This window comes from Gadus macrocephalus, chromosome 4 (genome assembly GCF_031168955.1).
Source record: "Gadus macrocephalus chromosome 4, ASM3116895v1".
Lineage (NCBI taxonomy): Eukaryota > Metazoa > Chordata > Actinopteri > Gadiformes > Gadidae > Gadus > Gadus macrocephalus.
In genome coordinates, this window is record NC_082385.1 from 8125400 (window position 1) to 8141122 (window position 15723).

The 15723-nt window shown below is 43.7% G+C and overlaps 3 protein-coding genes across 8 annotated transcripts in view; 1 reads left to right on the forward strand and 2 right to left on the reverse strand.

Moving 5' to 3' along the window:
* sptan1 (spectrin alpha, non-erythrocytic 1) overlaps window positions 1-5537 on the forward strand; it is a 40557-nt gene extending 35020 nt beyond the window's left edge. For all 6 annotated transcript variants that reach the window (XM_060049872.1, XM_060049870.1, XM_060049871.1 and 3 more), the window contains 9 exons: window positions 192-488; window positions 1028-1140; window positions 1593-1610; window positions 2647-2701; window positions 3245-3441; window positions 3860-3913; window positions 4051-4197; window positions 4441-4588; window positions 5059-5537. In XM_060049872.1, the coding sequence (XP_059905855.1) occupies window positions 192-488; window positions 1028-1140; window positions 1593-1610; window positions 2647-2701; window positions 3245-3441; window positions 3860-3913; window positions 4051-4197; window positions 4441-4588; window positions 5059-5184 (1155 nt within the window). In that variant the 3' untranslated portion in view covers window positions 5185-5537. The remainder of the gene's footprint in view (window positions 1-191; window positions 489-1027; window positions 1141-1592; window positions 1611-2646; window positions 2702-3244; window positions 3442-3859; window positions 3914-4050; window positions 4198-4440; window positions 4589-5058) is intronic.
* A 36-nt stretch (window positions 5538-5573) lies between these two features.
* On the reverse strand, window positions 5574-10041 carry dync2i2 (dynein 2 intermediate chain 2). Its single transcript, XM_060049889.1, has 9 exons — window positions 9655-10041; window positions 9227-9490; window positions 8960-9069; window positions 8442-8599; window positions 8116-8225; window positions 7738-7908; window positions 7103-7344; window positions 6492-6649; window positions 5574-5938 (listed from the first exon to the last, which is right to left on the reverse strand). Exons 1-9 carry the CDS (start codon window positions 9730-9732, stop codon window positions 5700-5702), a joined length of 1530 nt encoding a protein of 509 aa, XP_059905872.1. The 5' UTR covers window positions 9733-10041; the 3' UTR covers window positions 5574-5699.
* Window positions 10042-10305: 264 nt separating this feature from the next.
* setb (SET nuclear proto-oncogene b) lies at window positions 10306-15182 on the reverse strand. The gene is made up of 8 exons (XM_060049903.1): window positions 14907-15182; window positions 13520-13577; window positions 13275-13417; window positions 12887-12990; window positions 12668-12781; window positions 12373-12540; window positions 11615-11740; window positions 10306-11014 (listed from the first exon to the last, which is right to left on the reverse strand). The coding sequence occupies exons 1-8, from the start codon at window positions 14974-14976 to the stop codon at window positions 11000-11002; spliced, it is 798 nt and encodes a 265-aa protein (XP_059905886.1). The 5' UTR covers window positions 14977-15182; the 3' UTR covers window positions 10306-10999.
* Window positions 15183-15723: the final 541 nt, after the last annotated feature.

The following is a 15723-nucleotide window of genomic DNA, read 5'->3' on the forward strand; positions in this document are numbered from 1 at the left end:
TTAGAAAATATTTTTTTTCATGGAATTATGTTTTAATAGCAGTCATGCAGTTTCAGGCCGCACTTGAAAATAAGAATTTTGTTCTTAATTTGCTTGCCTGGGTAAATAAAGGTAAAATAAAAAAATGCACTTCATTGATTGTCACGAACACGGTTAACCCCTCTCTCTCTCTCTGTCTCTCGCCCGGCCAGGTGGAGGACCTGTTCCTCACCTTCGCCAAGAAGGCGTCGGCCTTCAACAGCTGGTTCGAGAACGCGGAGGAGGACCTGACGGACCCTGTGCGCTGCAACTCTCTGGAGGAGATCCGGGCGCTGCGCGAGGCCCACGAGGCCTTCCGCTCCTCCCTGAGCTCGGCGCAGGCCGACTTCGGCCAGCTGGCCGAGCTGGACCGGCAGATCAAGAGCTACCAGGTGGTGTCCAACCCGTACACCTGGTTCACCATGGAGGCCCTGGAGGAGACCTGGAGGAACCTGCAGAAGATCATCAAGGTATGGTGTATGTGCTCGTGGCAGACGTGCACACGTGCACATACACGCGCACGTACATGCACACACACAGTCTAAATTCGGATTATGATTTGTTTGTTTTTTATCACCATCACCATCGCCTTGCAATGGTGATAATCAATGTACTGATAAAATGTGGGGATAAAAATAAACTTGAAACACTTGAAGTAAATCCCCAAATTCTGTAAGGCAAGAGAATTATCTTTTATTAATATATTAAATGTACCGTACTCAAAATGTATTGGATCAAATGCTGGGATATTGGACATTTTTATTGGAATATGAATTAAAAAAAGACACTTAATTATTGATATTGATTACAAACCCATAAAAGCTGTCTTTAATACAATATGAGTTAGTGTTGTTTAATATCAAACGACTGCAGACACCAAATCCTCATTCAACACCAGAACAGTTAAACCCTCCACACCAAGCGGAGGACCATGTGGATGTCTCACTCACATAGTGGTTTGAGGCCTTGTTGTGATGGAGCTTGGTGGTTGCCGTGGTGATGTGTGCAGGAGCGCGAGCTGGAGCTACAGAAGGAGCAGAGGAGGCAGGAGGAGAACGACAAGCTGAGGCAGGAGTTCGCCCAGCACGCCAACACCTTCCACCAGTGGCTGCAGGAGACCAGGTGAGAGACGGGGGGCGCCAGAGCACTGCTGCACGGGTGAAGATTGCCTAGCTTTAGCAGATGAATATAGGTCAAGTTCTGACATAAATAGAGTGCACATTATCCATTAACTTGTTTACTCTAATATTATTTCTCGAGATCTAAACGCTGTCAAATTTAAATCGAATGATTTGGCTTTAACACTTTAACTCCTTCCACCACAAATGATTTGGATCTCTTGAAAAGCATCCTATTTCTGACATGAGTAAACAGGAAGGGATTTCATCATCACACTTGTGATTTCAGCTCGATGTGTATAAAAGTGAATGAAATGTAATAATTATAATTTTTTAATAATATTTTGCTAGCCTTCCATGGCATATTACAGTGAGCAGTATCCAGCACACAACGTTAATGTATGATTGTCTTGATTTTTTCTCTCCTCTCCCTGTTGCCTTGGATCTACCATTCAGGACATATCTTCTGGACGGGTAAATATAGCTTTTTCTCTCGGTCTATGGTGTGATGGCGTGTTTTATTGTACAATGAGGGCCAACGAGTCTCTGCTCTATGTGAACAGATTTGTTGAGTCCCATCGGTTGGCTAGCTTGCTTGGTTTTAATATGCTTATGCTCGACCAAAGGTAATGGACAGCTCTTTTCTTAAGACTGTTAAAAGCAAGGACCTGTTGAAGGTGTGTGGTAGTTATTTTGACCTGGTGACCTCCTGACGTCTGCCTCTTGTGGTTACCCCTCCCTGTCCCATCTCTGAATAGCATCGCTTATCGGGGCATAGTTTGTGTCTATCACTACCAGGTTGCTGACGACCTCACCGGAAGGTCAAGTCCCCTACCGCCCCCCCCACCCCCCACCCCCTCACTGTCTCGACCAACCCCATGCCCTTAAGTCTGTGTAACATCATTCACTTTGGTCTAAAACAAAACACACCGTTTTGGACTGCTCAACGTGTTCCGTACTAATGTTCACCTTCTGCTGAAGAACCAACTAAAAAAGATGCATTGTGCCAGTTTTCCCCACACAAGGCACTGTTTCACTAGATTTGATAGGTGCTTGGTATCACGTCATTACTCGTTATTGTTCACTGGGGCCGTATGAGACTTGGAAACTGTAAATTCTCGAGGTAAATGCGGCAAACCTAAGGGTTGCAAACTTGCCGTATATGTGCATTCATTTTATTTTATAAATACATGTATTCACTTACAAAATACGATACAAACATGCAGAACTACAACACAGTGGTAGTTGCAGTTTCCAGTCCTTTACTTCCAGGTCTTTACCAGTCGTATAACTACCAGTCCTCCAGGCTGGTGGTGGTAGCCTTGCATGGTATGGGTTAGATGGCTAGAGTTTTTGCATGCATTTTTTTGCTCAGAATAGACCCTTTGCACAGAGGTGTGATCGGAGGAAGGAAAAAGTCTCACAAATCTGACTTTAGATTGACTATTGATCTAAAGTATATATCTGTATCTGCTGGGTCCTATCTGATTGTTTCCGTGTTGCTGCCTAGGTCTTGCATGGTAGAAGAATCTGGAACATTGGAATCACAGCTTGAAGCCACCAAGGTAAATGTCACCCACGTTTTTACATGGCAAAACCATGAGCACTTTATGTGTTGTTTCACCTGTGTGTGTTTTATTATTTATGGAAATACAGCCATTCTCTCAAAACCTTGAACCTCGACCGAACTCTTGGACGTTTTCACTGTATTGTAGTTCCACGGAGCACTCTCTGCAGGGTTACAAAGAAAGTTCAATGTTTTTCATATTTTTTAGCTAGATATAATTTAATAAGGAAAATTGAAGCAATTACTTGATCTTCTGCAAAGGACTGTCCATTGGACTCATCTAACTTTTAGTCATACCATACGAAACATTCTTTTTGGATGCTGATCGACCCTTTCAGTACTCTCACTCAATGTGAGCAAGCAAGGCATGCTGGGAATATGCCATGTACATTTGCTTTTGATGGTTCACGCACGATTGTACCACGCATAATGCATGAGCTCCGACAGCTGAAGCTACAGGACTCCCTGAGTCCTCCGGGCATTTCAGGTGTGCTTGTGTTCAGCCCTTAGCCTCACACAAGGTCTCCCTTTCACCCTTCAGCGCAAGCACCAGGAGATCCGGGCGATGCGCAGCCAGCTGAAGAAGATCGAGGACCTCGGAGCGGCCATGGAGGAGGCCCTGATCCTGGACAACAAGTACACGGAGCACAGCACGGTGGGCCTGGCCCAGCAGTGGGACCAGCTGGACCAGCTGGGCATGAGGATGCAGCACAACCTGGAGCAGCAGATACAGGCCAGGTGGGCGCACGGCGGCCACGCACGCGCACAGATGGAAGCACAAACAGACATTCGCATTCACAAACACATACACAGAACGAGACAAGAGACACACAGAGACACAAGCGTGCATGCACAGAAAGGCATGCATGCACACACACTTTACTTACTGTACGATAAAATACAAGGAATATCATGCTGATTTATTTTGGCCCCTTTCATGCATGATAATGCCTGTCCTCTGTACTATATGTAGAACTTGCACAGGAGTAGAATAAATACGTATTTTTCAGACCGATTTTGAAATTCAAATTGGCAAACCACTTTACTTTTCTATTCAAAATCCGTGTCTACATAGTATAGTATCTACTAGTATCTAGTGTGTTCTGGGTGTGCTCTTGTGGCCACGTTGGCTAATCATCTGTCCACCCCCTCCCAGGAACACCACGGGAGTCACAGAAGAAGCGCTGAAGGAGTTCAGCATGATGTTCAAGTAAGTTACTTTCACTTTCTGAGGAGCTCTGCATGCATATGCAGCTGTTTGAGTCCCATTTGCATCATCACCATTAGCATCACGACCAGTTAATGAACCCTCGTCATTCTGTCCTGTTTACCCCCCTCCACCCACAGACATTTCGACAAAGAGAAGTCCGGCCGTCTGAACCACCAGGAGTTCAAGTCGTGTCTGCGCTCGCTGGGCTACGACCTGCCCATGGTGGAGGAGGGAGAGCCCGACCCAGAGTTTGAGTCCATCCTCGACACGGTGGACCCCAACAGGTCAGACGCCCGGCAGCTGCTCAGGGTCGTGGGAGGCTGGGGCTTGAGATTGTACATTTTCTCAGTTTAAGGTTGTGATTCGGTGGGCTCTACGGAAATGAAGTCAGTTGTGTTTATGGACGCTTCACAGGCTGTCGTGGCAGAAAAATGCTAACTTATTTTAACAGTCACTATAAATGTGTAGAAATGAACGGAAGATCATTCTGTCGATGCTCAATTTCTTGTCTTTTTGTTTGGGTGCAGGGATGGCAACGTATCATTGCAAGAGTACATGGCTTTCATGATCAGCCGCGAGACGGAGAACGTGAAGTCCAGCGAGGAGATCGAGAGCGCCTTCCGCGCCCTCAGCACAGAGGCCAAGCCCTACGTCACCAAAGAAGAACTCTACCAGGTAACGATTTGGCTCCACACGTCAACTCCGTGTTCCTCACCTCACAGTTCATCATTCAAAGCTGCTGTGAGAGTGGCTGGGTCCCTCTGCTCGTTTATCCAACATTGAGAAAGCCTGATTGGAATTATCTCACACCTAGCCAGATATTGTAATTATTAAAAGAGCATTTCACTCAAAAAGCTGACATAGCTATGGCATCTCTTACAAACTACTAAAATTATAGCACTTAAATCAAACGTACAGCACCTTTTAGGTGTTAATGCCGTTATTTAAGAGTTAATGTGATTGCGTGACTGTGTATATATATATATATTATACATTTTTCTTTGTTCATTTTATTTATTTTTTTCTTTGTAATTATGAACGTCCTCTACTTTCCGTGGTGAATCCCTGATAATCCATGAGACATTAATAAGGTCTTAAATCTATTTAACATTAATCAATGACATCCATCTCCTCTTCCGCTGCAGAACCTGACGAAGGAACAAGCAGACTACTGCATGTCGCACATGAAGCCCTACCTAGACGGCAAGGGGCGGGAGCTGCCGTCGGCCTTCGACTTTGTGGAATTCACACGCTCGCTCTTCGTCAACTGATCCTCGTGCTACCAGTGACCAATCGGGACGCGTTTGCCCCCACCCCCCCCCCACAACACACTTAAGAAAACACGAATAACACGGCTGAAACTGCATGATTAACCACACGAGAAACGAAAATACTCACTAGTTGTCACTATCTATACCTATTTATACTAGCTCCAAAGCTTTCACTTGTCGTGCTCCTCTGATAATAGTAGATCTGTCTGCCTTTGAATGTGATTGTTTTTAGCCGTTTTAGCTTGTGCTTCTGCTGGATATAAGAACTTATAATAACAGTGATGTGAAGAACCACCTTAACCCACTGCAGTGTGCTTCAATAAACGCTACTGGTTAGAACTGGAAACCACTCACTCAAGACTCTGGGGTCTTTCTTTTACACATTCTCATTCCATAAAAAGTTTTAATGAACAAAAATAAATCAATGAGACTGAGATACACAGCAATAAATAAATGCTCCAAAAGTGTCGAATACAAAGTGCCAATGATAACGCGGTCGCCAGGGAAACGTCGGCTCATCCTGCCACCTCATTGGCCAGCCGCTCCAGCTGGGCCATCTCCCGGGGGCCCTGCTGGGTGAGGTCGGAGCTGAGGTGCCAGACGTTCAGCGTGCCGTCCATGCTGCCCACCGCCAGCAGGCCGGTGTGGGTGGCGTTGAAGGCCAGGCACGTGGCGGCCGCGCCCCCGGCGCTCTGCCCGATGGTGGCCGCCGGCCGCATGGACGTCCGGCCCAGGTCGAAGATCTGCACCACGCCTGGGGGGTACAGGAGGGGAACGTTGCGTAAAACCCACGGTGTATAATGTTGTTTATCGATCACGAGACCGACTCAGACCCATTTGATTTCCCTGAGTTGATGGGATCAGATGCGTCAATAATGCCTGAGTGACATCACGAGTGGGAGTGTTCATTTAGATGTGTGCTGGATAGAGCAGTCTCCCAGCCTACCCAGTGGACTGTAGCAAATGTTGCTTATCTTTCTATTATTCATCTCATTGGAAACTCCCGACTTGTGAATTCACTAAGGCAAAGGAAGGGCAGATTTTCAAACGGCTTGTCATGGCTAAGCACACTCCCACCTGATGGCATAATATCATTTTAAGTACTGTAAGCCAATTTTTTTGAATATATATAAAATACGATTTCATGAAAAATGCACTCAAAAGCTAAACGGTTTACCTAAGCAAATGATGAGTTCAGCTATACAACTAACATTGTCTAATAACTAACTATATAAACTATATAAATTGAATCCATTATTATTATTATTATTATTTTTATTGTGGTCCACACAGCAAACCCGCAGTACCTTGACCGGTGGCAGCAGCGAACACCAGGGGTCTGGTGGGGGACCAGCTCACGTCGAACACGTAGGCGTCGGCCACACGGAGGGACTGCAGGGGGCCGGCCTGCAGGAGGGAGTGGAGGTGGGCCAGGCCGTCCGTCCCCACGCTCAGGAACAGGTTCCTTTCGAGGGACGAGGAGCACCACAGAACGAATGAGTCAATGTGAGGACTTGGATGTGTGAGCATGGGGGTTGATACACACATTACAACACGTAAGGTTAGGATTGTTGCTACCGGCTGTATTTTTGGGAATGTGTGTGTGGACAAGCTGTTAAGCTCTGCCTCCCCTGTTAGCTTAGCTTTGTTTTTGGAAGGTTCTTTATTTTGGCCACACTCAAGGCCCGGTTGCATCACGGTGTTGTGCTTGTTTTATGGATTGTGTTCCCAGGTAACACCAATGTTCACCATAATCTCTGTCATTTTAGCCAATGAGATTGCTCGAAAAAATGTATAAATCAATTTAGCCAATCAGATCGCTCGAAAAAAATGTAATTGGCAGTAAGATCGCTCAAGGTCCCCATTACTGTGGAAAGGGGACCAGTGACCAGCTACCCTATTGGGGGGGGGGGGTCACCTGTGGAAAGGGGAACAGCTAACGGCGTGGATGGGGCTGCGGCGGGGCCTGAAGGAGAACACAGCGGGGGCCTTGAGGGCCAGGCCGGGGCCCTGGTCCAGGGAGGGGGGCACGGCGGCCGGTGTCTGGGAGGAGAAGGAGCACCTGAGCAGCAGCCCCCCCTCCGAGCCCACCAGGAAGGTGTCGGGGTCCCAGGGGGCCAGGGCCAGGGAGGTGATGCCCACGTGGCTGCTGCCCCTGGCCTAGGGATGGGGGGGGGGGGGGGGAGAACATCAGATGGGACTTTAAGTATCATGAGAGAACCCAATATGGTGTTGTTCTAGTTTTAAATGTGTTAGTATGTTGGATGAACTTGTCCACGGTAGTAGTATGTCTTTGATGATCTTCATTTCACTGCTGTTACAAAAATAAGATGTATGTGACGAGGCATATGTTATGACACATGTGACGATGCATCTGATTAGATGTGAAGATGCAGGTGATAGTTATGTGAAGATGCATGTGATATACATATGAAGATGCACGCGATATACATGTGAAGTTGGCGATATACATGTGAAGTTGGCGATATACATGTGAAGGTGCATGCGATATACAGTACATGTGATATTCATGCCTGGTAGCCAAAGCCTCACCTTGGTGTGTGAACTGCTGCTTTGCGGTACTTGTTGTGTGATCAGGGCATAGCCTGCCTGAAGAACCAGCGTCCCGGGGTCCGGATCCAGGGTCCACAGCAGCACCCTGCCTCCCGAACAGGCACTCAGCACCCCGAACTCCCCTCTCTTCTCCTGGGGCACCCACGCGACCTGGAGCCATGTTGCATTCACTTCATGTTTTCCATCCACATGCATCTCCGGCTTCTCAAATTAGAAGAACAACTACAACATTGCGGATCATCAGGTGTGAATGTGTGTTGTATGTTTGTGAATAGTTTCACGCATAACACTTAATGTGTCTGAATAGCTCAGAGCCAAGCAGAGCTCAGGCGAGGTTTGAGAGAAAGACTAACTCACCTGATAGACTGGTTCCCGGTGACTTTGAGCAGACATCCCAGTTTGAGCCATTAAAGAGTCCTGACTCTTACTGGTGTCCCAGACCACCACATCGCCACTGTACAGACCTCCTAATACCAGACACAAACAGACATACACAGACACGTTTGTGTTTTGTTACACATGGTTTGGTTTTGTTGGGTTGTTTTACCTGGGGTTTGTTTCTGGGAGTTAATTGTTTGGTGGTCAGTTCTGCAGACTTTAAAACTACAAACGGTTCGACGATGCCACACACTGCAGTAGTACAGCTTGAGTCCCACCGAAAGGGGACCGCAGGCACAGCATACCTGCGATGAGGGAGGGCCGCGAGGGGTGAAAGGAGATCGCCATGACGGCCGTGCCGACGTCTATGACCAGATCGGGTTGTTTTGGGTTCAGGCCTCGCCGGTCCACGTTCCACGTGCAAACATAGGACGCCTCCGTGCTCCAGTCCCCGTCGTCAATACTGCCAGTCACATAAAAAACACAAACTAACAGTTTGAACTGCAAATAGTAGGGGCTCATGGGATTAATGAGAGGATATCGTGGTGTAGCAGCAGTCGGGTTTCTAGCATGTGATCTGAAGTTCCACTAAATTAAGTTCAATCCAAGTTTTGTAGTCCTAACAACAACAATTCTAGACTAACCAGGCAACATGTTGTTGTTCTTATTATTATGGTGAAGTGTACGTGCAAGAAATCATGGGAAACCTAACGCATTTTTTAAGATAAAGCAAAACTTAAAGATAAACTTCATGAGACTTCATGAAACCTGGTTAACCTCCTAATGTTTCGGACTGTTTATCAATGGATGATCTCACACGTACCGTCCATAAGCACAGGCAACCACAGAACCGGTACAGTTCCACGATACGCTTGTAACATGAAGGCCTTTCTCCTGAGCACTAGGATCCTGGAGGCAGTGTAGGCACGAAACCTGCGAAACAAATACACCATTGTATTTTAAGGGTAACACATTTTGAGAGAGAGAGAGAGAGAGAGAGAGAGAGAGAGAGAGAGAGAGAGAGAGAGGGGGAAAAGATAGATGAAAAGCCATCATTGTGTATGTTCAACACTGCTGCTCTCTGACTCACCAACTGAGTTTCTTCTTCCCAATTCACTTGGTATCCATCGAATGCATGACTTTTGGCATTTTTGGCCAACTCTCTGATGACCATAGCCTCTACTCGGTCGAGGAAGTCCTTCAGACCTGGCGGTTCAGCCTCTTGTTGCGTGAGGTATGTGAGAAGATGCTCTGTGAGCTGGTCCTGTGGATCGGTCTGGCTGCTGTTGACTGTAGGGTGGACAGTCTGGACTTCGGCTTCGGCACTGCTCACGGCTTTGGTTTGGCATCCTCTCTGAAATGAATGAGGCACACACATTTAGTAGTTGCTCTGTTCTTGATTCGTCACAAATGCTTTACGTTACTCGTCATTAACCAGAACAGGAGATAGCACCGGTCTGCATCGACATCGAGATGGAAATGAATGGTTATGGTTAAATGATTATCTATTTAACATACCGAATGCTGTGTTAACTGTTGGGATTTTCTCCAAAGCGACTCGATTCCTACACAGTCCAATGTCTCGTCGGTGAACATTCTCGTAACTGATTCAAACTAAATCGTTTTTGCATTCAATTATAACGTATACCCAATGTTGCATTGGGATCAGTCAGGATGTTTATATTGTCTACACAGCATAACGCACTTTAATGCATTTCAAAGTACCATGCAACTAGTTTACAATACAATTGATACAGCCGACATCTAGGATAGGGAATGCCATCACTATGGATACAACCGGATGTCGTCAATGGATTAGCATAAAGCGTTTCCGTTTAGCCTAGGTACAGGACAGTGCAGTGGGTTAATAAATACTGTAAAGCATTTCTAGCACTGAATTTGAATATTTATTTTTTATAAATCATTACTTGACACTTCCGATTGGGTGGAACCAATCCAATTTATTAGCAAGCAATGGCAAAAGTCTTAAAATATACAAGTATTGGAAATTTGTTATCGGTTTAATTTATGATTACAATATAAGGGACAATTTATCTTAGTATTTTGAGTAGAAAAACCTCTGGTAAAGTCTAAAATTGATTCAATCATTCATGCAGATTGCTTTTATTACATAGCATATTTTACACTTTGCTATAAAATGAACAAATATCACAGGCTAGCTGGATCCTTTATTGCCCGCCCCACAAAATTGAACACAAAATACATTTTATTTTTTATTACAAATTGAATCCGAGCTTTAGCTGCTGGATGATAATAACAAGTGAACAAACATACATCCATTGATATGCCCCCATTAACCCCACCATTCTCTACCTGTCGACATTCAGTCCTCTCCAAAAATGTTAACAAATTTTAATACTGGCATACCAAGATAACCCCTGAAATGTTGAAATGAACAAGCTGGTACTTAAATTCAGTACAAAAAAGGAAATGCAAAATTAGGCTCCCAAAACCACAACTATTCTAGACTTAAAGTAGTAATTGGATGGATGCATTAATTCAACACCGCAGCCTCGTGTATTTCCATCCATCGCGCCACAATACAAAACATTTGATATCTGCATTAGACACGCAGCAGTAAAATGTATACATAAATGTTTGCATATCTTCTTTTGATGTGATAATAGACAAGACTTTCTAGAGAACCACCCTGAAACTATGACTAAGAAAAGGCTCTTTGTCTTGAAACATGGCTTGTATGACAGGCCATGACTGGTACAGAAATATGAAGCATTTGCCGAAATAAAAGAAAAAAAAAAGGAGTGGGAAACTTGAAAAACACACAAAGCGAGTTGCTTCCTAGGGTCGAGAACGATGAGTGGTAGACATATTCTTCTGAAGCTTAGTTGCCGTTATCCTGAAAGACATGAAAACATCAATATATACACTACTACATGTCTACACACACAAACAATACAACAAATGAATGTTAATAAACTATATAGTGAGCTTAAGACAGGGACCAGACCCTCTTAGTAAATTGATTAAGTCTTTTTTTTTTTTTAAGTTCAACCTGGACTATGAAGGAAATGAAAAAAAAAAAAAAAGGACATTGATTAGGTTAACTGTTGGAATAGAGGCCTGTTGATTGCCAGAACACTTGTGTGTTTTACCACATGAAGAGGCTAGTGTTGAACAACAAGCCACCATGAAGCAAACTAGGTATGCAACTAACAATAACTAAGCTGTTTATAAAATTGTTTATATATTTTTCAGTTTCTTTCAGAGTTCACGAGAAAATGAGATGTCCCTAATTACGGCAATGACAAGTATACAGTGGCAAAAATATTATTTAAAATGTCCTTTTCCTTGATTTCCCATCTAAAGAAAAAGCTCAAGCTATACATTTTATTATTCGAAAAACCTGACTGAATGCAATATGATGAATCAAATTAAAAGGACTAAGTTTACTTTTGGCATCAAATAGCCTTAATAAAAATAATCATATTTTGGTTACCTCGCCATCTTCTTCGTCCTCATCATCGTCATCATCATCATCTTCGTCTTCCTCATCAATATCTTCTAGGGCATCATCCTCTTCCCCATCTTCATCATCATCGTCATCCTCGTCCATGTCAGGAACCTTGGGAATATTTCAGAAAATACATATGGTTAGAAATCTAGTTATGAACATATGCATTTATTTAGAAATACAGACTACATTACCCTTTTTGTACCCCATTAGGCGAATTTCCACAACAACATCATACACTTAAACATAGTAATATCATTGACCTACATTCAGTAGTCCTAATTCCTCCACATATTTAAAACCGGTAGGCATGTTCTGTCAATTTCCGTAGCGATTCCATCAAATCCGGAACCAATCCCATTCCTCCTATGCATTGTTCCCCCAGCCCCATCCGGTTTGACTTGCGATTCAGAGGATAAAGCTGCTTTCACCTCGCCGCCTCCATTCATTTCAATGAGGGAGGGGTGGCGGTTACAAAAGCGGCTGTAAACCAGGAAGCGGTTGCCGCCCATGTGAAAGCGCACCGATTTTGCCCTACCACTCAGCTTTCCCCGTGTTGAAACTTTCGGCGGCAGTAGCAGCAGCAGCAGCAGCAGCAGCAGCCACGTTTGAAAACGCCTGGCCCTTCACACCGCCGCGCTGAACCCTCCGGCAGCGAGGTGGTTATAAGGGCGGTGTGCAAGCACCTTAAGGCTAGTCAGACTGGCTGTGAAAGTCATTACGGTCGGCAGTGGGGAGCCTACCAGGTAGTACTGTAAGGGGTTGGGCCAGATGTCGTCCTTCATGACCTCTCCCACCTCATCGGCCCCAGAGTCAGTCTGGTCCGTGAACCATGTGAAGAATGTCTCCGTGTCCTCAAAACGCCTCTTCTTGCCTGTTTTTATTTGAGGCGTTGTGCGTTTGGTCAGGTCCTGGATAATGCAATGATACAAATATATTATATACATTTTTTTTTACATGTAGATATGCTTATGCAAAAATGTGGACAATCTTGTAATTTCTCAATTTTAAATTCATGTGAACCACGGGTGAACAAACCTCCCCAGGCTTCCATTTGATGTCACTCGACTTGGAGACGGGATCTCCGGTCTCGTTCAGGTGGAACTCTTTGGAGAGGACTTTGTTCTCGAAGTAAGGATTCTCGCCAAAATACTGAAAAGGAATATTTACATGATTCACGTCAATTGTGAGAAACAGTTTCAATGTATGTTGTCTTTTTTATATACACATCATTGACAATTGAATGAGCCCACTCACAAAATCAATTCTGTATCCCGACTTGATATCTTCAAACTCTGCGACCTCCACCCTCTTCAAGTACTGAAGGGCTTCCTCATCCTCCTCTCCCAGAATAGCGGCAACTACAAAGATTGTAAGGGTGGACCATTTCATGTAAATCAATTGAACAGCCTAGTCACTTTGCCCTTCAACTTCAGTTGAATGGCACGGTACGGACAATATGACTAAGTCTGTTCTTCTCCATCAAATTACTTCCAATTTAAAATCAAGTAAGTGAATTTCTTAAAAAAAAAGAAAAAGTAACCTTACAGAAACATACACTGAAATGTATCCATTATTTTATCAGACACCTGTCTGCATCAACAATACACAAATAAGGCAGCATTATGTGAAAATAAGAAATTACCTTGTGGATGGTGGACAAATGTTGTGACCCAAAAGTTAGGAATTTTGGCAATGAGCGCCGATCTCTTCTGATAGAATGGCTGGCGTAGTTTGTTGTACTTCTGCTCAACTTTTAGAATTTCTTCACTGGCCTGCTCATTTAGTCTAGGAGAAATCATCAAATAAAATTAATTAACAAAAACGTGGTACAAATACTTTATAAATATATTTTTACAATTGCAGTGATCATGGAATATATCATTTTACCTATCAATTTCATTCTGTACTTCATCAATGTGTTCGATGGCTTCCTGTTGATCTTTTTCTGAAATATAAATGATTATTTAACAGAACATAAATAAAACTTGTCCGCAGAAATTTGAATTAAACATAACATGGCAATGCATTGATTTTTCCCAGGGTCCTTCTTTCCACATGAGTCTCGGATACAGTCTATTATAGCTTCCTGTTGCCATTAGGCCGCGTGGTTTAAATACATTTTTAGCTCCGATTTCTTGCGAGGCGTTCACGCAACCTGACCAATGACGGTCAAACCATGTTGAATTCTCGCTGCACATACGCCTTTGTGTGCAGCAGATGTTACTTCATGTTAAAACAAAAGCTTCATGTTGATTTAACAAAAGAAAAAGCAACAGAACTTTAATTCAAAGAAATTAATACGTCGCCACCCTTTTTGCTTCAAGGTCGTTTTCGCAACTTTCAAGTAATCTTTCCTGCGTTACCATAACTAGTGAGTGGTCTGGGCAAAAATGACAAAAAGTAAAGCTAATATACACCACACTTCACACACCGCCCATTATATCCACGGCGGAAGTAGCCATAGCAACTCGTCTGCTAACTACTTCGGCTTGAATGGGTGGTTTACAGAGTATCAGGATTCGGTTTTATACCACATTTCGGCATGTTTTTGTTCACACATGGTACTCGAATTAAAAAAAGTAGATCTCCCGACCCGAGCACGAAGTAGTCAAAGTCTTAGATATATCCATTGTTATTCATCCGAGGGTCCCGTCATGCGGTTCTCGGTAGCAGGGGTCCAGAGTCAGGACTAGGTTGGCCATCACCCCACTAGTTAGTTTTGTTTTGTTTACAAACCCTTTCGGCCACATAAGACTGAAAGCCAAAATACAGACATCATGAATCCTAAATAAATACGTTCTGGATGTCGAGAATCTAACTATAGTGATACGCGATGTACTCCAGTCAACCTAAAGCTCTCGTCCTTAAAGCTAGGCTCGTTAAAACCATCCTTCACAATTGCTATATTTTTTTAGATTCTTCAAACTCAACAACGGCCGATTCAAACCTGTAAAGTTAAATGGGGCTACGGTGTCGGACGTGTGCTCACTTCCAACGGTGCACTGATAACAACTACGTTAGCTTACCAGGACACGCCGTGCAACACAATTCATTAAGATAGCATTAACTATAATACGCAATAATGCAAACTCTCGAAGTGGTCAGACCCCAAATATAATTAATAAACTGGTCCGTCTGCGAATAACAAAATCATGCATGATTCAAAAACAGAACGAATGGCCTGAATGCAAAGATACGTACTAAAATAGCGCTAAAAGCAACAAAACAATTGAATATGGCGTTGTACAAGGATACCGCCATTCCTTAACCTTACCAGAAGTCTCCTTCTCTCCATCATGGTTGGAGTTCTCCTTCTTACTCACTTTCGCCGTGGACGCCGACATTGTGTTTTACCCAATGTCTCTGTGTCCGATTGAATTGTCGAAAGTATAGTTACAAAGTATATTAGGCGCCAGAAGTTAGTTGCACGGAGTGCTGCCCACCATGTATCCCCACAATGTGGACGACGGGAGGTTCTTGCACAGAACACACACGCTTCTATTCTAGCCTTTTTCTGGTCGCTCGGCAATGACTTCACGGTGCATTACCGCCCCCTACTGACCGGGTGTGTACATTGGCCGTTTTAAAAGGAGGCGTGCACAGCAGAGGGGCTACACACACGTATGCAGCTCATACAATTATGCAATTTATTTATGCGATTAATAGCCGGATTATGATACTCGACAATTACCAATGTTCAGTGCTATATTATGCTATATTATGTGACATAACATGCTAGCTCTGTATCTCACCTATTTTGGGCTCACCACTCTCACTAATATGGACTTCTGTCTTTGATCTAGGCCCATTGCCTCTCAAAATTACTGAATATACGTGGATGTATATCCATGGGCCAAACACTTTGGCCCATAATTTAAATTGTACGTGTTTTCTAAGTACTTGGAATATCACTGTAGGTTAGTGTTGAATTGTATTGTTTACATGTTTAAAAGGTAATCTGTACCACTGTCAAATTATCTATTAATTGTCCATAAAATATATATGGTTATGTATCTTTGGCATGTCCACCTACTACAATATAATTTCCATAATAAGATAATTTATATAATTTAAATTAAAATGCTTATAAT